Genomic DNA, 27,926 nt, shown 5'->3' with positions numbered 1-27,926 from the left:
TGAGCTACCCCCACAGTCCCGTTATCACCAAGTGGCTGAGTTATGTATGATGCTTCCATTTTGCAGAGCCAAGATTGAGGGCCAGCATTCTCCTCTGAACTGACTGTAGATGCCTTAGCTGGTAGCAGTGTGGGAAATGTCACAGAATTAGTCATCTTGAGCCAAGGGCAGGGAGTGTTTCTAGTTGATCAGAAACATTGCCTTAAACCAAAAACTGTTCTGGTCACTCTTCCTTCAAATGCAGCACCCTGCCCCCCCCTTTTTTCTTTCTTTCTTTTTTTTTCCTACCAGGAAAAGAAACCGGTTGGATGAGTTTTGTGTTTTCCTGCTGGGATTGTAATTTAAGCCACATTGATGGTCAATTGTGATGTTTTCCCTATATTTTTAACCTCCAATTTGTTTAATGGAAAACTTGCACTTGAAATGATTAAGACACACATAATCATAGAATGAAGAGCTACGTAAAAATTGATAGGCATTATTATGATCACAGTTCCTCTTTTGGTTCATTCCTTGGGTCTTAATATTGGTCAGAGCTGCATCTCAATGAATTTCGAAGTGTGTGTAGTTACTAGCTAGCTCTGTGCTCCTGGGCAAATTGATTCTCTGATTTGTGCCTCTGTTTCCCCAACTTGAAAACAAGAATGTTTATATTGGGCTGGAGACATGGCTCAGAGGTTAAGGGCACTGGCTGTTCTTCCAGAGATCCTGAGTTCAACTGCCAGCAACCATCTATAATGAGATCTGGTGCCTTCTTCTGTCATGCAGACATACCTGCAGACAGAGCACTGTATACCTAATAAAATAAATAGATAAAGTTTAAAAAGATCAATTAAAAAATGTTTGTATCACCAGACTTAATGAGTTGTAATAAGGACCCATCTCTTTAAAATCTATATGGAGTGCTTGGGCTCTCCCCTGTACAGAGGGAGGTCTTGATTAAAAAAGCAAATTTTTAGGGGTTGGAGAGATGGCTCAGTGATTAAGAACACTGGCTGCTCTTCCAGAGGACCTGGGTTCAAATCCTACCACCCTCATGGCAACTCACAACTGTCTGGGACTCTGACACTCCACACAGATGTACATGTAGGTGAAACACCAGTGCACATAAAATAAGAATAAATAAGTCATTTTTTAAAAAGTAACTCTGGGGGCTGGAGTGATGACACAGTGATTCAGAGTATTGGTTGCTCTTGTAGAAAACCCAGCTTTGGCTCCTGGTACCCACATGGTGGCTCACAGTTCTGGTTTCAGGGAACTGACACGCTCTTTTGGCCTCCTTGGTCAACAGGCATGTACATGGCACACCGACATACATGCAGGCAACACCACACACACACACACACACACACACACACACACCCCTCAGCATAATCCAGGCATATCTAAAATACTTCAGGAAATGATCCTGAGGGAAATAGGATATTCCCAGAGGTATTCTAATATTTGGTTTTTTTGGGGGTGGGGGAGGCACAGATAAAACCATGAGACACCGCCCTTTTTCAGTTACAGATTTATCTGGGGGAGAATCTGGTTTCTGTTACGTTCCATGAAGAGGAAACATTGGGGGGGGGGAGCTATTGGTTCCATTCACCAAAGAACAAGGGCCGTTTTTCTTTTTTTTTGGGGGGGGGTGTTGTAGAAGGGCAGTTGAGTGACCCCAGACTCCAGTGAGCTCTGGGGAAGGTTAGAAGGGACAAGATGAGGCCATAGTGTCTGGGGCCCTGCCTAGGTCACTCACCTCTTCCCAGGGACAGAAGGTTTGGGACAAGCATGGTGACGGCTGTGTGGCTGTGCCTTATAAGCCTTTCCTCCCTTCACTCTGGGAAGCCCTGAGCTCTGGGTCTCTGTGGGACTGTCATTTGATAGACGAGGATGCTGATGTTCCAGGAGGCATGGAGGCCACTTCCGGCCTCCACATGGACTGACGACTGTATATCACCATCCGTCTTACAGAAACCTTGCTGTTCAACAGGAATTATCTGACACATTTTTTGCTTCATGGTCATGTGGCTTCTTGGGACATTCCCACGGCTCGGCGCACTGTGCGAGTCTCCGATATGCATGTGTGGTTTTTAAAGTCTCCTCATGGTTAGAACCTGCCATTTACTGGACTCCTGCCCCCAGCAGGCTCAGAGAGCAGTTGGAGTCACCTGCTCCGGCCTTACAGGCTGCAGGCTTACAGAAGAGGCAGGAAGGAACCTGGTTAGTCACTCATTCACATTCCAGGGCAGAGGACAGTAACGCCAGTCTTCTTTGAGGATCTAGGCTTGAGGCAGAGAGGCTAATCTCTGAGTGTATCTTCCGCTAATGACACTACGAGGGCCCTAGCATGTCCCTGGGAAGGGTGAGGCAGGAGGATGTGGGCTGTGGCATCTGCTTATGAACTCTGTGACCTCTTGTCTCTGGGTCCAAGAGCTATAATAAGCCTGCTGATTCACCCAGGTGGACTTCTGGGACTTCTGCTCAGGGAGATCCTGTGCATTCCCCTCTGTAGCTCTTGGTGCTCGCTCGCTGCTCACACAGGAGGAAGACCCAGCTCTCCGGACCCATTCGAGCTGCAGTCTGCCTTGGGAATCCCTTGGGGGCTGGTGTGGCTAACCTGGCCATACCTAAGCTCAAGCCAAATCACACATCGGATCACCCCAGAAATCAAGTGGAAGATGATACCTATTTGAGACAGCGAGAGAAGTTTCCTTCAGGGAACCCTTGGGGACAAGGCAATCTTTATGACACAGTCTTACTGTGAAATTTCAGTGGTCAGCGATCCTATAGTTTGACACGTCACTGGGCTTTTTAAAGTGTGCTCACGGCAGGGGATTTGGTCTTTCTAATGAACTGCCAAAGACTCCTACCGAGTGTTTAGTGCTGGGGTGGAACTCTGGTGACCCTGGGTAAGTAATTTTCCACCATCTAGGTCTGCACTCTTTCACCTGCGAGAGAACACTTGCTTTGGTACTTATATGGACTGTACCCTCTAGGATGCTGGGGTAACCATAAGGCCACTACTTAAGGGGGCCTTACTATGTGTCCAGGTACTGGGCTAAGGTAAGTTTCTGTTCTTACCCAATTCCACCAGAGCCCCTTGCGTTCCCAGTACCCCGCGCTCTGCAGCGTTGCTGTTTCCCCTTAGCCCTTGTCATTTTCTACCGCATTCTATTATTAATTCTGGTTTGGAGCCTCTTGCCTTGTGTAACTCTAGTGTGTAACTCTAGTGGGTCCTCGAGTAGGATTTTGGCATCTATCTGTTGCAAGTGTACAAAAAAATGTCTCCAAAGAAAGCTCATTTTATTGGTCAAGCAACCTCTCTGAGCCTGTTTGTAGTCTTGTCTCCCCCCTCCCCCCACTTCGTAATGCTGAAACCTCTGACACTGTCCTTGTGATCAAGTAATCCTTCCAAAATATTAGTGCCCTCCCCCTGCATGTATCAGGCCCCCTGCTAGAGTCTCAGGCAGAGTGGCAACTTGTCATATAGCTGATGGTTTGAGGACTTGGATTGATTTTCATCACGCAAAGAAAAGAATCTTCCAGTGTTTGTTAGGAAAATCTCTAGCCCAACTACTACTAGCTGGAGTTTGTGGGAGCCTCCCAGGCCTTCCCAACCTGGTTTTCTCCCTTCCTGCCGCCTTCCTTTTGTGAAACGTTTCTTCCCCTTTTTTTTTTTTTTTTTTTTTTTTGCTTGCAGCCAGTTCAGCTCTCCTGTAGGCTACAATGTGTCAGTTGTTATAAAATCCGGGAGGCGGAGTCTAGTGACGAGGGCGGTGGAGGAGAGCTCCACCAGCCCTGCGGGGTGAGCAGTCCATCCCTGGGTCCGGCGGAGCTAACACACTACAGCCGGAAAACTTCCATCTCCATCTCCTGGCTTTGATCCTCACCTGACAGCAGACCCGAGGCGCCGACCGACCGGAGGGAGGATGAGAGATGACCGGTCCTTTGGCAACCTGACCATCTCCTTAGCAGAGCCTTCCAAAGCGAACCGGAGGCTGGCCACACGACCCAGGAGGCGCCGCGCCTCTTGTGGATGTGTGTGTATGAGTGAGCAAGCGGGTGTATGTGGTGTGTGTGTGTGAGTGAGGGTGTGTGAGTGAGGGTGTGTGTGCGTGTGTGTGTATGTGTGCGCTTGTGGTGTGGATGGGTGTGTGCACAGCACAATTGCGTGGAAGCGTGTCCGGGTGAGTGTGCACTCGTGAGTGTGTTTGTGTGTGTGTGTGTGTGCGCGCGCGTGCTCTTGGCTGCTATTATTATTATTATTTTGGAAGAAAAATCCTGGAAATCTGGGACAGGTTATGGTACTCCCAGGGTGATTTCTCCTTTTGCAAGAGGAGCTGACCAGAGAAAGCCACCAGAGCCATTTCCCTGCCAGCAGAGAGCATTTTCCTCCCTGAAGAAGGATTTCTACCCAGCTCTGCAGCCAAGTGAAAGAGATTAGCCTTGAAACCTGTGAAATAGACTATCGCTGTGTGATTACCCAGGCTTGGGAGAGGACTTGGAAAGAAAAGGAGAAATAAATCAAACAGCCTGTCAGGTTTTTTTTTTTCTTTTGCCACGTCGGAAGATGTCATCTCAAACTAAGTTCAAGAAAGACAAAGAGATCATTGCCGAATATGAAGCCCAAATAAAAGGTGAGCTGCGGGGCCGAGGGACTTTGTCCTCCCTCCCTTCCCTGTCTCTCCCTCCTCCGTCTCCTCTGCCTCCTGGCCTTGGTGAGAAGTTGCTCTGCTGCAATAATCTTATTGTAAGGGGGAAGAGCGGCGGCTGCACAAGTCCAGACTGGCTCCCACTGCAGATAGCGCCTGGGCTGGGAGCATGAATTACAGAAAGGGCAGAAATCTCTGCATTGCAGGTGTGTGGGGAAGATCCTACGCCTGACTTTAGGAGTGTCACTGGCACTCCATCAGCTTGGCAGTGATCTGTCACTCTAAGGCCATTTTGACAGTCCAGGCCTCCTCCCTGTCACTACCACTGTGAAAGCCCTTTGCTATTTATGTATATATTTTCTGATCTGCTCTCCCCACCCCCCCTTTTTTTGGGGCTTTTGTGGGTGGTTGTTTCTGCCTCTGCTGCCTTCTCTGGGCTGAAATTCAAATGCACGCATATCGGCTGTGGAGGGGCACCGCATCCTTAAGCAGCCCTTCTTTGTCAGCGGCGTGTCTTGCCTGGTCTGAGTTGCCATGGATTAACTGTTATGGGACATATTGATCCAGACTAATGCAGGCATTTAGGCATAAAGCGAGAGTTCTGTGCAGAAGATAGATTGTCTGCTGCTGTACAGCCCGGCCCTTCTGTACGCGGTTGTTTCGGGTCATCAGCTTTGGTCCAAAGCCAACACCTCAGTGTACAGTTTGGACTGGTAGGTGCTGCCTGGCTCCCATGGTTCTGGAGAAAGTCTGCCTGCTTGGGAGAGCGAGATGACCTTTGGGTGCTGATTCCGGCTTCGGTGGCACAGAACCCACACTTCTTGCAGAAGCCGCTCCCTAAATCCATGCTAGCTGAGCAAGAGAAGGGCTGCGGTTGTACAGCTCAATGCAGGCAGGCAGCATCCGCCCTCGGGCCAGATGGTGGGCTTTCTAAGCACAGCTCCAGCGGGGAGAGCTGAAGGCTCCTTGCCCTGCTTCCTCTTTGCTGAGCCTGTGCCCCGAGAGAAGTCCCGGCTGTGGCTCTCAGCACCCATTTTCGTTCTGGTCCCTGGTTCTTCTTGCTGCGACACAGGGTGTGTTGTGGTTTCACATGGAGTGGGCAAAATACATCTCCAGTGGGTGTGGAGGCTGGCTTGGAGGCTGTGTAGATGCTGCTTTGAGGTTCTTGTGACCTGAGGATGCCACGCCTGTTACTAGTGCTGCCTGAGGGCTCCACGCCCTAGGAAGTCAGGGGCCTCAGGCTGCCTGTCCCCCGCTGCTTTCACCCTTCAGATATTGGGGAGGGCTTTGAAAGGGGAGCAGGCATGGAGTGGGGGTGGGGTGGGGGCTTGATGTTTTCCTTGTCTTTTAGCTTTGGGTCAGACAAGCATGCTGAAGGCCCCTGGGTGGATCCCAGGGCGAAAGGAAGAGAAATCTTTCCTCCTCTCTGACCTCCTCCTTAGTTTTTAGCTCACTGTCAGAAGCAGTCAGTGTATCAGCCTTGCTGACAATTTCAAAACAAGTCCTTTAGCTGCCAGAGATCGGAATTCACACAACTGCTCGGAACAAAAGCTGATTTTCAATTTCGTCTATCTACTTTTTAAGGAGTTTATATATTTTTGGAGAAACTCTTGACTGTTTTTTTTTTAATTAAGCATTTAAAAATTTAAAAATTAAACATTTAAAATTAAAACAGAAAAACGTGATGACAGAGACGAGAAGGGGATGTTTGGACCAATTTGTCTTAGTAGGAAATCTGCTTATCTCCCCTTGAAAGGGTTGCTGCCACCGTGCCAGTCGGCCTTTCCTGAGGTCCCACAGAGCATCAATTGCTCCAGATAATTCACTTCTTTTCACCTTTCACCTTTATTTTAATGGCTAACCAGCAAATACCAGGCAATGATAATGAATTTCTTCAGGAAATTGGTCCGAAAGATCTGGTCTCTTTGGTTTAGTTAAAAAAAAAAAAAATTTTTTTTTTCTCTAGCTGGCATCCTGAAGATGTGGTTTGTAGGACTGCTACACCTGAAGCCCTTTGAAATCTTTCTGACGACGTTCGATGTGTTGGCCTGGCATGTAGCTCGGTGGTAGAGCACTTGCCTAGCGTGTTCCGGGCCTTGGGTTCCATCCACAGCCGTGTTTGTTAAGCACTGTCGTAGGATTGATGCGCCCAGGGATCTCCAGCTTCTGGGGCTCAGTTACAGACATCACTGCTCTTGGCCTGCGTGGTGTGCAGAAGGGTTAGCGTGAATCCAGTTCAGAGATGGGAGCTGAGCCTGGCAGCTCTCGTGACTTACCCAAGGTCGCAAGGCCGTTATCTTCCCAGGCTTGGTGTCCCTGGTACATTGTTTGGCTGACACAGCCCCTTGAAGGATTGATGTCAGTAGCAGATGGGAGCCTTGTGCTGGAACTGGCAGCCTCTTGATGGCATCCCATTGTTTCCCCTCTGATTTTCTTCCCCCTGCTCTGTGGCTTGTCTCTGAGGAATGTTAGACCGATGAGCAGAAATAATGCTGGATGCCAGTTACTTTCTTCCTGGCATTTGGCCAGGTTGGTACAACCAGCCTGCTTCATTAAACAAGTCTCCTAGACTGTAGGTTTCGTGAGGGGAACTTAACGGTTTTTCAAAAACAATATTGAGTTCTCTGTTGGCTTTCTCCTTTTTGTCTCTGAGCAAGGCCTTTGCTGACTTGACAAAGGATGGACACTTTCATACAGCATTTCCTTTGTCAACATTTGAGATTCAAGCCTTCTCTTGTCTCCCCAGATACCTGAGTCAATCGCTCTGACTGCATACTTGTGCTTGTGTATTCCAGGGATGGAAAACTCAGCATCCTCCAGGCCCACATACTTTATATTTGGACAGCTGTGGCTCATGGATTTTTTTTTTCTTCAATGGCATCACCCACCCATTGGTTCTATAATTTCTTCTTCATGAGGACTTCTTAGGATAGGATAGACACTTTTCTGTAACTGCCCATACAGCTGGGTGTTGGGAGCCTCTGGTTGTGCCGCTGACTGTAGCTAACCTTATTTGCTTTAGTAACAAGGCCCACTACCATTTCCTGTCTTCTTTGCTTCACTTGTGTATTTGGGTGTTGTGGGGGATTTCTCATGTACCCCAGGACAGCCTTGCACTTTGTAGCCAAGGATGAGTTTGAACTCCTGATACTCCTGCCTCTTAAGTACTGGGTTTACAGGAATGCATCAGCATGCTGGCTTTATAGAAGCTATGCTGGGGATTGAACCCAGGGCTTCCTGCGTGCTATGCGAAGTTGCCAACAGAGCCGCCTACCAGTCCTTCACTTTCCTTCCATCCACTGCTTCATGGGCTGCAAATCCCAATGCCTTGGGTGCCTGGAGGGTAGAATGAAGATGATTTGAGACAGTGGCACACCTTACGGACTGCAGGAGAAAGGGTGGCGACAGTTACGGTAGACCCGAGGGCACACACCCTGTCCCAATGCACAGCCATACTTGAGTGCAACCGTTTGCTGCCACTTTTAAGCCCACCCACATCTTTCAGTTTTCTGTCGATGTCAGTAACTTGCAGGAAAGCTACACGTTTTCAAAGAGGTTTTGCCGAGAAGATGCCCCAAAGATTTAACTATTAATACTTGGTCAATATGGTGGAAGAAAGACAACAACCCCCCCCCCCCCCCTTCTGCTGGCTGTAATACTCTACCAGTATATCCTAGGTGTCCTTTAGCACTTTGCCCTTCACTGGTTACACCATGCACGTCTGCTCCTCTAGTCTAGGGTCTTGTTAGGAACGCGGTGAATCTGCGCTGACTTGTTCTTGGTTCTCCCACGCTGGCTCCAAACAGACATCACTTCCTATCGTCGGTGCTTCTCGCTGTCCCTTATAATCTGCTTGACAATCTGCTTGTGAACCTTGCCTGAGAGTGAAATTACATTCTCGATCTGGAAACTGGCAGGCTCTCACTCTGTTCCCTTTCTGACAATCAGAACATTTGCCTGTCTCCAGCCTCTTGGCATCTCTCCTGTCCTCCGCAGTTCCCTTGGAGATCACTGATAGCATTTGGGGATCTTATCTGCTGCATCCTCCATACCCTGAGCGCTAATTGATCTCACTGCCAGACATAAAGGTCTGTTCCACATTCGCTCATGCCATTCCTGTTTCCATTTCAGCCCAGTAGACAGTGAAACAGGAGCTCTCTGACTGACTCTAGGAATATTCATATTCGTTTTAGGATAACTTTTTAATAGTAAACGTGAAAAAAATTGGGTAAGAAAAGCTAGCATAGAGGATAAGCATGCAGGAGTGGGTATTACTCATTTGTTCATGTATTCATTCAACAAACATTGACTGTCGACTGTGTCCTTAAGTCTTGTGTGGAATTTCATGAATATATATATATATATATTATATTAAATAGTGTACTATATACATACACATATGTATGTATGTATGTATGTATATAGTACAATATTTAATTTATCTTCTAAGACTTCCTTGGGAAATGATAGTAAAAAAAAGAGAGAGAGAAGAAAATTGAAAAGGCCCACGATACCACAGTACAACCTTACAATTGAGTGTCAGTATGAGCTTGGTCTTGTAGAGAGCTTCCTACATGATCCTTAGGAGGGCTGGAGCTTCCTTAGGATGCAGGTGCAGCACACTGGATGGGGGAACTGTGGGGAATGGTGGGAAGAGTGGTCAAAAGGGCAGTTCTAGCGGGGCAAGCATTGTGTGCTCCAGCTTGTCATTGCCTGGCTGGAATGTGAGCCCACGGTGGGCAGTTCTCCCACTGTTAGGAGGAAAGCTGAACTGAAACAAAATCTCTTAGTTGCTTAAATGGTGGCCCAACTTTTAAAAATTCTACCCTGTCTAACCAAACAGTGGAATAAGGCCAAGGCAGCCTTTAAGTTGAAGTCCATAAAAACGTGGAGTGGAACAGCAGCCAACATCTTCCTTCATCTTTGTGGTTTCCTCTAAGATAAGCCCGCAGTCTTACAACACTCTAGAAGTCTCCTCCTCCCCTCAGGTCCTCCATACTCCTCTCCTCCCACCATCCTCTTCCTATGCGTGCCTTTGCTCTCCTTTCATTGCCTCTGCTCTGTCCAACCGCCATCCCTCTTCAAAGTCTGCTCAGATGGCCATCCTCGACATAGGCTGCCTTCCCAGCTCTCCTAGGCGGTATTAGTAGTTCCTTCCATGTGCCTCTCTACCCTTAGCACTGTTACTCTTCATCCAAATCTAGCGTTTAGCCCTCATCCATGAACTCCCAAGGGCAAAATGCAGGTAGCTATCTCTGTTTCTTCAGGGTACTTAGTGTACAATTGGTTGAGAGTGGTTGGGAAGTGTTTGTTTTGCCACCTCCCTTAGTCTGGACTGCTTCAGCAGAACACACCAGCTGCGTGGCTCTTCCCTCTTTCTCCCAGTTCAGGAGGCTGGCGATTCCAAGATCAAGGTGCCAGCAGATTCGGTTTCTGGTGAGAGACCACTTCCTGACTTGTCGACAGCTGCATTCCTGTTGTGCCATCACTGGCCTTCCTTCAGAATTCACAGTGATGAAGTGTCTTCCTTCTTTTAGGGGCACAGTCACATCTGGAGGTAGCCACAATCTGTTCCCCCTCTCAGTGCCACCATATTGGGTGTGGGTATGGAGCTCTTATAAGCATTTTAGAGGACACAGACCCTTGTTCTAAAATGTCATTCTTCCTGTTCCATTGAGAGGAGACTCTTTACTGTGTGCTGAGTTTCTTACTTTATCTCTGGTGGTTGTTAGTGGAACTTTGATGAAGGGTGTGTTGGAAGTCAGTGGGTCTTCGACCAGTTCTGATGGGGTGCAGTCTGGTAAGGCTCCTTCTAGCCAGCCATCCGTGGATCTAAGGGTCTATGTTGGCCATTTCCTGAAATGTTTTTTCCCTATCAGAGGTTATAGATTAGTGATGATTCTCCAGGTAGCTCCTTCATTCATCCTCTCAGGGCTGTTACATGCCTTGCTTTGGGCTATATAGCTTTACCTAGTTGGAGGGAAGAAATTTGTGTTTTTCTCTTGTTTTGTGACCCTTCTACCTCTGCAAGAGACTCACTGCTTTTCTAGATGAAGAGCTGAAGTTTAGAGAAATGAAATCAGTTGCCTTAGATGTTCCAGGGACCCACGGCAAAACCAGGTTTGGAAAGGAATCTTTCCAACTTCCAATGGCATAGGAAGACAAAAATGCAGGTGGAGGCAACATGGTGTTGGAACCCAGGGGTTCCTTTAGAGAGAGTCTGGGCAGAGTGGGCCTGGTTCAGTGCTGTGGCCTAGTTAGTGCCAGCCCTCTTCGGAGCAACTGAGTGCATGTCAGTGGGTGCATCGCTCTGGTGGGAAGTGGGTACTTGGGGTGACAGAGTTGCAAGGTGCTTTGGAAAGATGATGGGAAGGTGGGTAGGATGGGGATGATTGGAGAGATCGGGGCTCCTGAAGTACCTGCTGGGAAGGGGACAGTGCTATTGTCTCTAATGTGCTGAGCTGAAGAACCTGTGGCCTCAGACAGGACCCAGGAAGTGGGGTCCCAGCGTCCGGTTCACTGGGAAGTGACTCATTCCTGATAGCTTATTGGTTTTTCTGTGAAGTCTCTTGGCTGGCCAGGAACTGGGCTTTGGGTTATGTTCTAATTTGTTGACTCATCCTACCAGCTTGTGTTTAGGGTACTGTTTCCTGAAGTGTATCAGATGAAATTGGATGGAAGAGATTTTGGGTGAAAGAAAATAGCTGGATGCTCCAATATGTCTCAAAAATTCTAGGATAATCTAGAGGAAGTGACCCGTTTCCCCAGGGCTTCAGACAGTCGTGGCGGTGCTGGGCATGAACTGTAGAGTCAGGCAGTCTTCCCAAACTTTGTTCACCCCGAAAGCCTCGTTCCGCTAGCTTGCAAGATCCTTCCTTGGTTCATGGTAAGAAACACGCCATGAATTATCCATGCCTTTTCTTTTTGCCCATTATCCCATTCCCCAATTCCTTAAGTGCTTTTCTCAGGAGGCAGTTTGAAGACAGACACAGGGAAACAAATGCCCACCCAGTTCTGCTAAGTAATATCAGCATGTTGCCTTGTGGGCACTTAGAACATGTGAGTTTTGCCATTTCCAATGGTAGAAAGCTCAACTACTGATTCATATCACATGGCAGAATGGTCAGCTACTGATCCAACAGTCTGGGTGTGACAGCGGGGTATGGATGCACGAGGGTAGGGGGTGTTCAAGGCTCCTCGAGTGGATCTCACACTGCCCACTGGAATTGTCTGTTCTGTGCCCAGTGATAACAGTGGGGATAAAAACTGAGGAGCCCATGACTCCTGCAGCTCTGAATGAGCCAACCTTGGCCACGACCCAGAGACACAAGAAAGACCCTTTCTTCTCTTTCTGTTACTTGGTTTCCATTTCTTGTCTCTGTTTTGCTGGGTAGTGACAGAGATAAACCTGGGCCAACTTGGGGCCTCTCTACTGTTTCTTCTGGGATGGTGATCCAAGATCCAGAGGAACTTGAGCAGGCCAGGGTGCTTGTGAACCACAGGCTGTAATTTGCTATCAGTCGAGTTTGGCAGCTGCAGAACTGGGGTGTGATTTTTCTTACTGAGTCTTCAGTGGTTAGTCGTTTTTTGTCCCTTATGTGTCCCCTTTCCTCATCCTCTTGTATGTAATATGCAGGAATTGGGGGTGGGGGCCATCGTGTCATCTGCATGTATACTGACTTTGGCCCACCTTGGTTGTCCCTTTGAACCTTGATTTCTGCTTTAACAGAAATCTTGTCTCTTTTCAGTTCCCATGAATCTGTTTGATAACTCTTTTTGCTGGGAAGAGACACCATGACCACAGCAACTCTTGTAAAATTAAATATTTAACTGGGGTACCTTGCCTACAGTTCCAGTCCATTATTGTCATGGTGGGGAGCATGGTGGCGCACAGGCAGAGTTGGTACTGGCTACATCTTGATCAGATGGCAGCAGGACGTGAACTGTTTCAAGGGGAGTAACTTGAACAAAGGAGACCTCAAAGCCAACCCCCATATCGACATATTTCCTCTAACAAGGCCACACCTACTTCAACAATGCCACACTTCCTATCGTGCCTCTCCCTTTGGGGGCCATATTGGGGAGCACAGAGGAAATCTCAGCTTCTGTATTTGTTAGGATTTCTATCACTGTGAAGTGACACCAAGACCATGGCCACTTCTGTAAAAGGAAACATTTAATTGAGGTGGAGACTTACTGTTTCAGAGATTTTAGTCCCATTATCATGATGGCAGGGAACATGGCGGTATGCAGGCAGACATGGTGCTGGCTACATCTTGATCAGAAGGTAACAGGAAGTAGACTCAGGTGTGGCTTGGGCATGTATGAGGTCTCAAAGCCCACCCCCTCAGTGACATACTTCCTTCAACGAGGCCATACCTACTCCAACAAAGCCACACCTCCTAATAGTGCTGCTCCCCATGAGCTATGGGGGTCGGTTACATTCAAACTACCACACTGTATTTGTAATATACATATTACATCATGCCATTCACACGTATACTGACTCTGAACTATTGCCCCTAGCCCATCTTGATTGTCCCTATGAACCTTGGTCTTTGCTCTAACAGAAATCTTGTCTCTCTTCAGTTCCCATGAATTTGTTTGGTAACTATGACACCTTCCCTCCCTTGTGATGGGTGGAGCAGAGAACAGAATTTTTTTTCCTTATAGACCTGTGACATCTATATTCACATTATTTTTCTTACTCTCTTCTTTGGCATGGGAAGTCTTTATCTGCATATGTGTGCATGCTTGTACATGCATGTACATATGCATGGGTGTACATAGCATAGAACTAGAGGAAAATGTGATATCCTCATGTCATGAGATCAGACTTTCTTTTTAAAAGATGTGCGTGTGTGTGTGCGCAGGAGTCTCAGGAGTCCAGAAGAGGGTGTCAGACCCCCTGAACCATGAGTTCCAGGCAGTTGTGAGCCACCTGATAGGAGTGCTGGGGATTGAACTTGGTTCCTGTGCAAGAGTAGTAACCACTTTTAACCCCTAAGTCTAGAGTCTCTCCAGACCACTTAAAGCTGTTATCAATATTCATTCATATATTCTTGGCCTTGTTGAACCTAGGGTCTCATATATGCTAAGCAAACTCCGTACTAACTGAGCTACATCTCTGGCCGGATCACATTCTTACTTTGCATCCTAAGGACTAAGCATTTGAAAGCCCAACGGCCAGAATGGCTCTTTCTCCACACTGTCCCTGAGTTAGTTGAATATGGAATGCACTGTGACTTGAGAAGGGCTGGAGTAGCCTAAGGAAACATGTAAGGAACCTTTGTAATCAGCACACGGGACTTTCCTTCTCCATCTCCACTGCCACAGTGTGATATCGATTAGCTCTTGCTGGGACTAGGCAACAACTTCCAAATTCATGGATTCTCATGGATGTTGTGATGTAACATGAGGGCCTGCTAGTTGGGGATTCCGTCCTGCCCAGTTCCCACAGTCAGTAAGTCTCAAAGAAAATCACACAGAGGTCTCCATAACTTATAAACTGAGTGGCCCATTAGCTCAGGCTTTGTATTAGCTCTTATAATGTATATTAACCCACTATCCTTATCTATGTTAGCCACATAGCTTGGTATCTTTTTCAGTGGGGTAGGTCACATCCTGCTTCTTCTGTGGTCTGGGCAGGACTGCAAAACTTCCTTCTTCCCAGAATACTCCTGTTCTCATCGCCCCACCTCTACTTCCTGTCTGGTTTTCCCGCCTATACTTCCTGCCTGGCTATCAGCCAACCAGTATTTATTTAAAATATAATTGACAGAATATAGATGATTGTCCTGCACCACTTCCCCCTCTTTTTTTTTTTTAAACAAAGGAAAATATCCATAGTCCATTTTTTGGGAATGTGGCGTAGTATTCCAGGCTACTTCTGGTTGGTTGGGGGCACTGATAATTTTATGGGGACCTAAAAAAAATTTAGAGTTATAATCAAGTCCTGACTGGAGTATTCTGTGAGGCTTGATAGTCTCATGCAGCATTGTGACCTGAGTCTTTCTTGGTTGAGGAGCTTAGCTGTATAATGTGTCTTCTGCCTGTTCTATATTGGTGGCCAACCTGCCCTAATTTCTGACAACCAAACATTTCTCCAGATATTACTAAATGACTTCCAGGGGACAAACTTGCCCTCAATTGAGAGCCATACTTTCCTTGTCCCCATGGCCTGTTTTCCCCAGAGCATCTAACAGATGTCCTTAGAGTGGTGTCTATGACCTCTGTGTAAAGCCCCTGAGTAGTGTCCCACAGAGTTTCTCACTGAGGACCCTAGACTGGATTTACAAAACCGTGGTGTTCTTGCTTCTTCCCTTGCCTGTCTGCCCTCTGGGTCTCTGCTGATTCTGCAACTTCTCCAATTTCCCCTCTTTCCAGAATGCCCTTTCTCTGGATAGCCACGTGCTTGGCTCTTTGGTATTCAACTCTCTGGTTGTGTGTCACCTCCAGCCTGGACAATTGGACAATAGACGTGCAGTAGCTCTTCATTGATCAGCTGACTTGAATTCTCTAGCGCTTGGACTACAGGGTGACTTCCCCCCTGTATTTATTTGTTCTCTGTTCTTGAGCTAAAGCTCCCAGAATGAAGCTGAAGGCTGCCTTCAGTAGCCATGCTTGTCTTTCCAGCCTTAAAAGGCTGAGTCAGGGGGATGGCACATTGGAGGCAATCAAACTCAGAACTTTGGCGTCTCTTGTCTTGTTTGTGTGTCTGGCATGCAGAGCTTCTCCTGGTGTCTGAGAGGCGCTTGCAGTGTTTGTGGACTGCTTGAGTGTAGGAATCCATGTGATGGACTCTGTGATTACACAGATTACATCTCCAGGATGAAGCAGATCCAGGCTTCCTACAGTACAGCTGAGAGATAAGACAGAGGGTCTAGCCGGGCAGTGGTGGTGCATGCCTTTAATCCCAGCACTGGGAGACAGAGGCAGGTGGATCTCTGTGAGTTCGAGGCTAGCCTGGTCTACAAGAGCTAGTTCCAGGACAGGCTCCAAAGAGAAATCCTGCCAAAAAAAAAAAAAAAAAAAGACAGAGGGTCTAGAGATGGGACTTCTGCATCCATGAAGAGCTGTCTAATATGTGCTTAGGTGGTTATTTGTGGGATGCTTTAGGAAACTGAATATAGTCTATTAGTTAAATTCTTAATGCATGTGAGATTGGAGCATGGAAAGGAAAAAATGTATTTCTCATGCCCCTCTTTCATGTTTTCTAGAAAGATGGTTTTAAAAATGGACAAAGCAATGATATATAATGTGCTAAGCATGTCGGATCCTTTTGGAAATTCCCATAAGGGTTACGTAGATGCCTAGGGAAAGCGGAGAAGTTATTATAGAAGCAAGACTTTTTTGGTGGGGCTTTTGGTGGGTAAGGAGAAGCTCTCTGGATGGTGGAAGGCGTTTTATGAAGTGAGAATAAAATGGACACAAGGTGTGGGGACTGCAGAAGGGCCTGGGCACTTGGGAAATGCTGAGGCATTAGGTGTGTGTGAGAGGATGGGAGTGGGAATCTGTGCTGGGAGACTGAGGAGCTCTCCAGCCTGCAGGTTCATGAGTCTTTAGCAGTGGAGAGCGTGCTATGAGGGATGGGCTCAGCTTATTTCCTCAGTGTTGAAACACACATCTACGTTGTAGCAGTCAACAGAATTTTCTTGCTTTAACCTTTTTATTTAAAAAAATTTAAATTCCATTTATATATGCATGTATGTATATATGTGTCTATATTTATGCGTGTGGGGTAGAGGCATGTGTGTGCCATGTGGCTGCACCTGGAGGTCAGAGGACAGCTAGTGTGAGTTAATTTTCTCCTTCCGTTGGGTGTCAAGTGGGTTCTTGGTGGCAAAACCTTCACCTGCCGAGCCGTGTCTCAGACCCTGACTTTTCCTACTTTAAAAGGCTGGCTTTCTTTCCATGGTCCAGGCAGACCACATTTTGTTTCTCCATTTGTTTGTCAGTGGCTACTGGACTTGTCCCTGTGTTCTAGATAGTATGACTACTGCTGTTACAAACAGAGCGACCACAAAAGCCACAGCTTTTATAACCCCATTTGTGATTATGGGTGTGTTACACATTCACTATTTCAAAAGTTTTAGAAATAATGAAAAATATAGAAAGAAGGAGAACAGTCTAGAAGCCACTCTCGAGGTAACTACTACAGGCATTCAGTGTCTTTCTTCCTAACCTCACGTCTCGCCTCTCTTAAATCTGCTTCCTGTCTGTATGTAGCAGAAAAAAGATCTTTAATGGAAACTTATAAAAATAAATCTCATAGATAGGGATGCAAGCCTAGGGCTTAAAATAGAGCACAGCTTGATTCCCAGGTGAGGGCCTTGTCCATCTGGGTGGGCCTCTTAGGGGGTGTCAAAGGGATACTAGGAGCCGCTCTGTAGTGGTGCAGGGCTTGTCTTGTATGCTTCTGACCCAGCTCTCTGCAGATTTTAAAGACAAAATGTATGCAAAACTGAGCTTTCTCATTAGGAACAGCCTCCACACTCACAGCTATCACAGCCACTTCCAGCTTGAATGTCCCTCTTCCTTTCCTCTTCCAGTCTCACTTCCCTCCTGGTCCCTAGCCCTCAGTTCCTGTTCCTGGCAGGGAACCTTCAAAGGACAGCTTTACCTGAGGAAAATGATCATTCCCTCAGCCGCTCACCTTCACCACTGGCCGCTCTTCTCCGGACATCACTCCTTCCCCGTTGTGGCTGTCTGTGGGCTCCTCTAGTTGTTGCTGGTGCTCTTGGGGTTCCTGATCCCCTCTTTGCTCCTGGGGGCTCAGTATTTTTGTCAACTTGACACAAGCTAGAGTCATCTGGGAAGAAGGAACCTCCATTGAGAAACAGTCTCCATCAGTTTGGCGTATAGGTAAGTTTGTTGGGCGTTTTCATGATTGATGATTGATGTGGGAGGGCTCGTGTGCTGGTCCTGAGATGTAAAAGAAAGCCAGCTGGCAAGTTCGTAAGCAGAGTTCCTCCATGGCCTCTCCTTTAGTGTTTGTCTTCAGAGTCTGCCTTTAGTTCCTACCTTCACTTCCCTTCATGACAGATTATCAGATGTGAGCCGAAATCATTTTACCTCTGTTTAGGTCCTGGTGTTTACCACAACAATAGAAAGCAATATAAGACAGCCTTAAGAGGTTGCGGCCCGCTATCCTCTTTCCACCATTGGTGAAGGTGTTTTTAGTCTGTAGCTCACTGTAAACCTATAAACCTACAGTTTGCTGTAAATGTCTTCCGGCCATTTGTCTAATTGAAAAGCCTAGATTTTTTACCAAGTGGTCAGATTCTCACATGGATTTGAGCTTTAGCCGGATGCAATTGCTCCTAAGGGGGGAAATGTCCTTCTGTAGCTTATAGTGCCTTCAAAGGAGAGAGAGAGAGAGAGAGAGAGAGAGAGAGAGAGAGAGAGAGAATAGATATGAATCATTACTGAAGCACCTTCGTTTCCTTCAGGGACAAACAAGAGTGGGTGTCATTTCTTTGACTGAGTTTGTGACAATGAATGGCACCTGAGTGGCAGAGCTGCTCCCGTGTTCTTATCTCATTGAGACATTTCCAGGCAGAGTTAGTGTTATGGTTGGAATGTGTCAAGTTCCCCATAGGCCATGTATAAGAGCTTGGTCCATAGTTGGAGAGGCTGTCTGGAAGGCCACGAAGCCTTCCAACTGGTGGCAGTAGTCTCTAGGGGCAGACCTTTGGAGGTTCGGTCTGCGCCTCGTACAGTCTAGCTCTGTCTGCTTCCTGTCTACACAGTGGGAATAGCTGGCATTCACACTCCTACTGGTGTGCCTTCCTGGCCATGATGGCCTGAAATCCCTCTGGAAGTGTCCGTCAAAATGAACCCTCTTTCCATTAAGGTGCTTCTGCTAGGTGTTTTGATCAGAGATACAACCATTTGTATGGTTGGCCAATAGCACTGTCTTTCCTTTGATCAGTGGCTTCTTTAGATAGGGTGTCTCCCATGATGTGCTAACTTGGGGAAACTGAGGAAACTTAGTCCCTGGCCGCAGATATCTGGTTGCTCTCTTGCCCTCACCTCTGGGCTCTTGCTCTTTCACTTGGCTTTTGTCCCTTGCCCTGCTCTGGGGCTCTGTCCCTGCCTGGTCCTCTTAGTTCAGGCCTTACGCTGTGCGTCTCTGTCTTTGGCTTCTACTTGGCATGCTACTAACACTGAAACTCTGCTTCAAAAATGCCAGAGGCCTGAGGACTCCCTGCCAGAGACATGGAATTAGTGTGAAAGAAACGCTGAGCTATGGTGGTCCACCTCAGTTGCTTTAGTTTAACAAGTATTTATTGAGCGCCTGCTGTGTTTGCCGCCTTCATAGACTTTATCATTCTACGGGGAATACACCTTGTAACTTGTAATTACTAACGTGCTGAATGGTATGTAAGGGGCTGTGCAGAATACAGGGAGAATTTGCAACAGAGATCTAAATGGTTGAAAGTGCTGTTGGCGATTTTCTGATATTGATCTGTAGCACTGGATCATACCGGCCAAGCTGATATCACTGCAATTATTTCCAGAGCTCTTTGGGATCCAGACAGAATCATCTTTCTATTTAGAAAAGGGTCAGAAGTCATGTAAATATTTAAGGGATCAGTGGGTCTAAGTGCTTCCAAGAGAAAAACACAACTGCAGGTGTAAACGATCCAAATAGTTCCAGAAAGAGGACACTCGAATATCTGTCCTGAGGCTGATGAATACAGTCATGGAATAGGGGCTTCTGAGGTGAACAGGGTGTAGATCAGCCGAAGAGATGAGAAGCACTGTGGTCGTGCAGAGTTAAGCAGAAGTCACGCTAGATGCGTGAGGGATTCTACAGGGTAGAAGGCGTTGCTAACAAGGCAGACACCATGCTCTGCCCGGCCTGACTCGTAGCTCCTGGCCAGTCAGACCAATGAGACGTTCACAACAGATGAAAAGGCATTTGATTTTCTGTGCACTGGGTTTTCCACTTGAGAAAGGAGGGTCCCAACACCTCACAGTGTGTATTTGTGTGTGTGTGTGTGTGTGTGTGTGTGCACGTAAGTGTGTCAGTTAAAATGACACATTAGAATTTCCAGCACAATCCTTAGTACACAGTGGCATTTGAAAGCCATGCAAATGTTAACAAATCCAGGTGGGTGCCTGCATTCTGCACCCTGGACCGTGAACCTCAGCTTCCAGTGAAGAAGATTAAGTACCAAAGGTTCCCGGCAGGGGTTTCTGACAAAAGAAAGTTCTAGTAAGTGGTGGATAGCTTACTCTTTACTTTGCCTTCTCTCTCATAGTCTCTGGACCACCTGGGACAGTTGTGTAGCAAATTCAAAACCTATGTAGGGAGAACATTTCCCTCCTCCACACACTTTTTCAGACTTCTAAAAGATAGATGGAACAGAAGTGAAAGCTCACACCCGACCTTTTAACTTCGGTGTAAGTCAGGGGCTATGAACGTGCTGTGGGCCAGAGCCGGGCACGCACAGTCCTGAGATCTGGTTGTCTGTTCCTGCTCTGTCTTTCGGACAAGCGGCATCTCTGGTCTCCATGGGGCCCCACTGGCTGCTAACGGAGGGCTTGCCTGCCCTAACTCGTAGCTGCTGTGAGGCTCAGATGAGGTGGTGTGTGAGAAAGTGGACTCCTCTGGGCTACACAATGCTCATTATTTCTGTTTTTTTTTTTTTTTGGTTTTTCGAGACAGGGTTTCCTCCCCGGGACACGCTGCTGCGACAGTGGCCTTGTTTACGTGTCTGTCTCCCTGTGAGTCCATTGAACACAGGGGCCTTGCTTTATTCATGCTCGGGGGGCCTTGTGCTTAGAGCCGGTCACACAGGAGACATTCAAAGTAAGCTTTGGACTATCAAAGGCAAAGAAATAAAAATATAAAAGTAAAAAAGGGAAGTGCAAATAATTAAGTGTAATCCTATGAAAATGTTAAGACTGTTTTCTGGAAAACATTGCCGTTCACATCTTTAAAAGAATGGAAGAGATCAGCCTAAGTTCTAAGCAGAAAGGACATTGCTGAGGCAGAAGTGGAAACTCCAGCATGGAAAATTTCATCGGCCACTTTTGTAAAGAGATAGTAGTGCCCTCCTCCCCAACCAACCCAAGGGGCGTTCTGTTTCCAAGGGGAGAAGTGGATGAAAAGAGGTTGTGAAAAGCAAATCCTGGTACTTCTGGAGAAAGATCTCCCAAGAAACAGGAATGCCCCTCCCCCCATCCCCCCACTCCCCACGGTCCCCAGTTTCACTCATTGTCTGTCGGAAGCCTAGAAAAAAGCCTTCTCAGGGCTCCCTAGACAAAGGCCCTCCTTGGCCTCCACTCCAGACTTTGGTGGTAAAAACATGTCTCCCACAAGTGGGACAAATTCCAGTTGCCTGACAAAGTTGGAGGCTCCTCTGTAGCCTTACTGAGGCGGGGGGGGGGGGGGGGGGGCGCTCTATTGTCTCCAAGACCCTGAGGATTGTCAGGATGGCTAACGGGGGGGAGGGGGGAACCAGAGCGAATCCAGTAGAGTCCAGGGGGGCAGGCCTGCTGTTAGGAAAGAGGCCCACGCTTAGCTTGATACTTGTGTCCTTATCCATATAATGCCAGAAACCTGCAGTTTTTCCTATTCTCCCTTACGAGTGTCTAAGCACAGGCCAGACAAAGCACCATTAGACAGGTTCTTGATTGCTTAGACACATGCCAATTCTATATGGACTGCCGTTCGCCTCGGTGAAGCCTATAGTAGCCTGCCAAAAGGCTCTGTGTTGCTTGGGATTTTAATTGGATGCTTGGGTAAGGATGTTAGCATGCCTATGTAGTTTGAGTGGCAAGGAGCCATTGGAGGCAGGCTTGGCACAGAGGCTCAGTGTCTTGATAAACTCACGATAAGTTAAAAAATATGGCTAAGTTAAACCTACCAACATTGCAGCCATGTTCCGCCTACCTTGAATATGCTCTGAACACCTACGGCGGCCTACAGTTGGGCAAATTTATCTAGCACGAAACCTGTGCTCTAACAGGATGCTTAGCATCTCACACAATTATTGAATCCTGGTATGTAGAAGCCTCTGCATTGCTGAGTGTTGTTTTCTCTGGTGATCCCGGACTGACTGGGAGCTGTGACTTCCTACAGTCTCCTGGCAATGAAAAACAGTATTGTGTAGTGATGCACACCTTTAATTCCTGCGCTCTAGAGGCAGAGATAGGTGGATCTCCATGAGTTCAAGGCCAGCCTGGTCTGTTGTGTGAGTTCCTGGACAACCAGGCCTACACAGAGAAACCCTGTTATCAAACAAACAAACCATCAAACAAGCAAACAACAAGCCAGTGTTGCCATACCACACATTGCTAGCCTTGGGAAAGATCAAAATTCAAAATTAGACACACGGTTTTTCTACTGAGCTTCAACTGTGTTCACACCATTGTCAAGTTAAAAACAGAGATGTGATTGCTGATATTGAAGTGAAGATGGTCGTGACACAGCCTCGGCATCCTCATATGTTAGGCGAAGACAATAGTCGGCCTAGACGAAATGACATAGTGCACAAAATCTCTAGCACAGCGTCTTGCACACTTGAGGACTCAAATGACGTTACCCATTTTTATTAATAATTGCAAGAGTACACCTCTGCAGTCTAAGCTCTGGGCTCAGTTTCTAATTCCTCTGCCCCCAAAAGCATGCCCGAAAACAGTCTTAACATTTTCGTAGGATTACACGTAACTAAAACAGGTCTGGAGTCTGTGAGTTCACATGCCCAGCTGGAGCACCCGATCCCTTCCCATAGGAACTAGTGTGGATGCCTGATCCTGTCCAAAACTCTACCAGACCCAACCAGCCATAGACAAAGGGGAGAAGGTCCGACCCACCCAGGCTTACCTTTGACCCCTTAAAAGTACCTTCTCCAGGATTTTGGTTCATAAAGCTATCTTATGAATGAACTGGTCCATAGATCTAATCTTCCCTTCCTGTGGGTAGATTTATTATTATTATTAATTTTTTTAAGGCAGAGTCTTGCTATGTAGACCAGGCTAGCCTCGAGCTCATGGTGATCCTCCAGTTTCTGTCTCCTCTGCGCTGTATTTAGAGGCCTGTGCCACCAGAGACAACTCAGTGAATAGCTTTCTATGACCTTAGCTGTGACCTTGATCTGGGGAAGAGCCGCTAGAATGGCCTTTGAGCTCACTGGAGCCTCCTGCTCCAGTCTCACTGATTTCTACTGTTCCAGAGAAATCACAGCTTAGCCTGGAACCAGCTCAGGCTGAGCTCTCAGGAAGACCTGGACAGAGACCCAGTGAGGTTTGGCCTGCACCTTCAGCCTGGGGGGTACGTAGCCCTTTACGATTAAACAGTGCCTCTTGGACACCTCTGGCTCTCTTCACACTCTTGAAATGTTCAAGATCCCCTAGGACAGTGGTTCTCAACCAAAACACAGCCTCTTTGTGAGGTCAAATGACCCTTTCACAGAGGTTGCCTGAGACCATTGGAAGAACACAGATATTTACATTACAATTCATAACAGTAGAAAAATTACAGCTATGAAGTAGCAATGGAAATAATTTTATGGTTGGGGGTCAGCACAATATGAGAAACCTGAGTCAAAGCTCATAGCATTAGGAAAGTTGAGAGCCACTGCACTAGGAGGAACAAAGCGAACTGACAGCACCGACCCCACTGCTGCCCCAGACTGACACCAAGCGCCAGGCAAACCAGTGACTGGTTTTGTTGAAAGGCCAACAGAAGTGTCAACTTCACATCCACGTCCACATCCCCGACTCTTTCAGACTGGGAGATCAGGAGGTCACAGGAGACCAGCCACCATCAGTGCACAGGAAACTGTCATGTTCTTGGCGGGGAGTGGGTCCATCCCTGTATCAGTCACTTCTTTCATTTTTGACCAAAGCGACTGAAGCCAGGAAGAGTTGACTTTGGCTTGGGTTTTGGGAGGACAGTCCGTCGAAGTGGGGAAGACATGGCAGCAAGAATATGGGCCCAGCCCACAGTCAAGGAACACAGTGTAGGACCCTAGCGGTGGACAGGTGCTGTCCATGTTCACAGTGGCTGTCCCCTCCTCAGCTAAATCCTCTGGAAACACCCTCACAGATGCACTCTTAGGTGTGCTGCCATGGTGCCAAGGCCCATGATCCCCTCTCTCACACCCGCTGCTTTAGACCTTTGCTTTAGCTGCCTCGTTTCTCCAGGCCTCCGGTTTCCCACTTCTGCATCAAGCTAAGAAGTCCAATGAGCCTCTCTAGATTGGCTGGCATAATGAACACAGCAGGCCAATGTGCCATACAGTTTGATGTCTTTGATAAGGAAATGCCTCCATCATCTTTCAAAATTTCACAGCAGAAATGCCATCATTATTGCCATGTGCCGAAGAGTCAAGTGTCAACCAACAGCTGCAGGCCACATGTACAGCCTTGTCCCTGGGGGCTTCATCGTCGTCTTAGTTTGTGTAAGTGCACTCTGATGTTTGCACGGTGAGATTAATGTTTGCACAGTGAGATTAATGCTTACACAGTGAGATTGTCCAATAAGTGTTCATTCCTCCACATGTCTCCTCATCAACAATAGAACCGTATGTCTCTTTGAGGATGAGTTTGAAGTTGGAGTCAAGAACAGGAGGCTGTTGGTCAAGGACTGTTGGCCGAGGATTGGGGATGAGCCTGAAGCTGCTGAAGGTTACTGAGGGCCTAGGGATGTGGTGGGTGGTGTCCTTAATTATCCCTGTAATCATTATCATAATGTTTTTGATATGTATATATGTATGTGTATATATATATATGTAGGCCAAAGGTAGATGTGTGGTATCTTTAATTACTCGGGTGCTCTCTACCTAATTTTTGAGCCAGTCTCTTACTGAACATGGAGCTCATTCTTTTGGCTAGATGCGGCTAGATGCCTGGCCAGTGAGCCCTGCAGATCCTCCTGTCTCTGCTTCCCCAGCAATAAGATTGCAGGCATGCGTTGCCATGCCTGGCTTACACAGGTGCTGAGAACTGAACTCATGCTTGTGTGGCAAGTACTATATTGACCAAGCTGCCTCCTTAGCCCCATGATATGTCTTTGGTAACTAACATTAATTCAATGTAAGGTGACAATTTTAATGCCATTGCACACTTCATAAAGAACAGTTCTGCCCAGCCTGGTCCAAGAGCTCTGACTGGACTGTCAAGTCAGAGAGACCTAGGACGGAATCCCAGATTCAGCAGGTAGTACTTTCTTGGCCTCCGGCAAACCCATTTTCTATCTCTGCCTCAGTTTCTCCCTCCTGGTTACCTCACTGGACTCTCGTGAGGCTTGGATAATATGGTCCAGGCTCAGTTCTTACCCAGTGTTTGCAGCGTGGGCCACACTTGAGTGGGTACTCTGTTATTGTTCATACCCAGATTTTCAGGGTTTGATTGGATCCAAGCATGAAATTTCGAACAGTTACAGCAGCCAGGGCAGCGTGCAGGCAAGTTAGACTCACTAGCATATTTTCCTTGGCTCTGTAGCACTTACAGAAACTGATTCATTTCCAACATTTAAAAACCAAGAGGGTTACTTTAAAAAAAGAAAAAACCAGGAGTGCTCACATAAAAATCCAGACTTTTGGCATTTTTCTCTAAGTAGGAAATCGCCCTTAGCGGGATGAATAATGGAGTCCTCGTCCCCGGGATGGGGGCTCACACTTGTTATAGTGTCCTCTGGTCTGTTTCACTCCCTGCTGTCTGCTTTGCTCATTGGGGCTTCTGAGGTCTTTGATCTTGGAGGAACGGCTCAACCTGGAGTCGACACTCTATAAATACGATACCCTGCAGAGTGCTCGGGAGAAGTCGAGCGAGGGCTGTATTTACTGGCAGGGGTCCACCGTACCATCTGCGTTATCGATTAAAAAAATCGCAAAATACAGAACCGTTGACCTCAACCGTCTCCAGGGTGGTGGCAGGGGCTTGGTCCTCCTAAAAGGGGCTCAGTTTGTACCTGTGAGTGAGATGCCACCTGATTGCAACATGTAGGTGGGCTGAAATTTAATAGGGAAAGGTGCAAAGTCTCACCCTGGGGGGGCTGAAAAGCCCTCGGGCCAAGTGCAGGCTGCTGAGCCGTGCGCATGCTCAGTGACAGCCCCTGTGAAAAAGACTGAGGTTCGCCTTGACGGTGACTTTCAGTGTGAGTCACTAGGAGCAGCTGCCAGCAAACCTAGTCTGATCTGGGACTGTGTTTATAGAAGTCTAGTGTCTGGAAGATCTTTCTAACAGAGCAGTTGAAGAGACAGGCAGGCGGCCTCAGGAAGCCTTGATCTCTCCCGGGTAGGAGGTGTTTGAGGCTCAGTGAGCTGTCCCTGCCCAAGATAATCACAGTGGGGGGGTGGGGTGGGGGGTGGGATTGAGGCTTCAGAAGGAGATTTGTTATAGGTGATGTGAAAGGTTGCTGTCAACCTTGAGCAGCCCAGCATAGGAGGACACTTCCTATAACAAACCGGCAAGTCTTGCTTTCGGTGGGAGAAGAAAGCAGGGTGCATTGCAGAGGCTAACTGGGTGCAGCTGTGTGGTCAAAACGGGACCATGAAGGACTGTTTCTCACCAAGGATTTTTAGGCAATGGAGGTCACTGGAGATGCAGGGGACAGGAGCTGGCATACACATTACTGGACTCCTGGGTGAGCTTCACTCAGACAGCATGTGGGCCAAGCACAGACTCCGATGTTTTATTTGGCCTCGGCTGTGTCTTTTAAAAATGCGAATTTGATGCCAACGTGTAAAAGTGAGAAGATTTCACATAAAATCTGGCCTTCCGGCACCTTTGGAAAGAGTCAGAGGGTCTGGCAGTGCCGGCCGGCGTTCCTGTGTGGCAGCTTCAGCTGAGGTTGAGGGCTGGATGACTTGAGCGCTCACTTGGCCGTTGTTCTCCATCCACGTGTGTGACCCATTGAACTCGATGAGGCGGCCACTGTACGGATTGTAGTTAATGACCATCGCATCATGGTTCGTTTTGGGGAGGGTGTTGGGGGCTTCCTGAGGGAGTCACCCCTGACTCCATTTGCTCATCTGCTCAGTGGTGTGGGCAGTGGGGAGTTCACTGGGGAGGAAGCAGAAATGCCCGTCACTGTGGCTTCTATACAACCAGGTCCCAGTGGTTTCATCTCAGAAATGACCCCATGTATCCTTCGAGTGGTACCGGGGCACCCAGGGTTTACCCCTGAATTGGCCCAAATCTTCATCCTTAGGACTTCTGTGCAGCGGGGCCTGGCATCTTCTTCTGCAGCAAATCCTTCTATCTGTTTGCACATAGATGGTGATCTTCCATTTGGCGGGGCTGACTGTCCTTTCCCTGAGACTACGTAGCTAACAGGGACAGAGGTACTGGGGCTAGAGAGGCTCGTCGTCATTGCTGTCAGGCAGATGCTGAGCTAGGCTTCTGCTTAGAGGCCCCGGGTTGCCAATGAAGCACTGTGATCATGAAACATATATATTTGGCTTTTGTCTCTTTCCTAGCTTACAACTTCTAAATTCCTTAGGATTTTCAAAGGACGTTTTTGTATTCTGTTGAGTTGTCTGACTGCTGGCAGTCTTTTGGTAGGGTTAGCCTGGCCGCTGGGCTCTGAAAGGAGTTTTGTGTAGACATCTTAACCAAGACAGGGTTAGAGGGCTGGGGCTTTCAGCGCCACCCTATTTCCAGCTTCCAGAGAAGAGGGAGAGAGTGGATCACCAATGGCCAGTGACGCAACCGGTAATGCCTACATCATGAGGCTTTCATACGCCCAAGGATGGGACCTTGCTAGCTGAGGACATGAAGGTGCCAGGAGGGTAGCATGCTTGAACATGGATGTCCCACACCTCTCTCATATCCTTCACCCTCGCTCCTCTTCTCTTTCCCGGTGGATAGGATTTATAGTGAGCCACCGGACAGAGTGTTTCCTGAGTTCTGTGAGACACTCTAGTGAATTAATGGGGTGTAGGGAATGGGCTGGGGGAACACTGGTTGACAGGCAAAAGCATAGGAGAAGCAATGCGGGACTTGTAATTGGCATGGGTGAGGGGTAGGACAGTCTTGAGGCCGAAGGCTGTCTCCAGGTGTGTGTGTGTGTGTGTGTGTGTGTGCATGCATGCACGTGCTTGCGTGCTGTGGGTTGAGTGGAATGGGAATTGCTTGTGTGATTGACATATAGGACACATCTTTTTCCATATCTGATGTCTCGTGTGACAGAGAGGGAAGAACTGAGGTGGGTACCACCCTCTCTAAGAGTTGCCCACTCTGGGCTCAGAGCCTGCCTTCCAGCTGCTGGGGTCTGGGAGGGGCTATGAAAGAGCCGACTTTAGTTTGGAAGGGCTGGAATTTGGTGGC

At 47.7% G+C, this 27,926-nt stretch overlaps 1 protein-coding gene across 3 annotated transcripts in view; it reads left to right on the top strand.

Annotated features, from left to right (window-relative positions):
* The first annotated feature begins 3,802 nt into the window (after positions 1–3,802).
* The window catches only part of Srgap3 (SLIT-ROBO Rho GTPase activating protein 3), a 229,136-nt gene continuing 205,012 nt past the window's right edge, over positions 3,803–27,926 (top strand). For all 3 annotated transcript variants that reach the window (XM_041680344.1, XM_041680337.1, XM_041680352.1), the window contains exon 1: positions 3,803–4,622. In XM_041680344.1, coding sequence (XP_041536278.1) covers positions 4,556–4,622 — 67 coding nt within the window. In that variant the 5' untranslated portion in view covers positions 3,803–4,555. The remainder of the gene's footprint in view (positions 4,623–27,926) is intronic.

The sequence above is a fragment of the Microtus oregoni genome, unplaced genomic scaffold (assembly GCF_018167655.1).
Source record: "Microtus oregoni isolate MIOR12 unplaced genomic scaffold, Mior012 000002F_ref0000024, whole genome shotgun sequence".
Classification (NCBI taxonomy): Eukaryota; Metazoa; Chordata; class Mammalia; order Rodentia; family Cricetidae; genus Microtus; species Microtus oregoni.
This window is presented reverse-complemented; position numbering and strand designations above follow the sequence as displayed.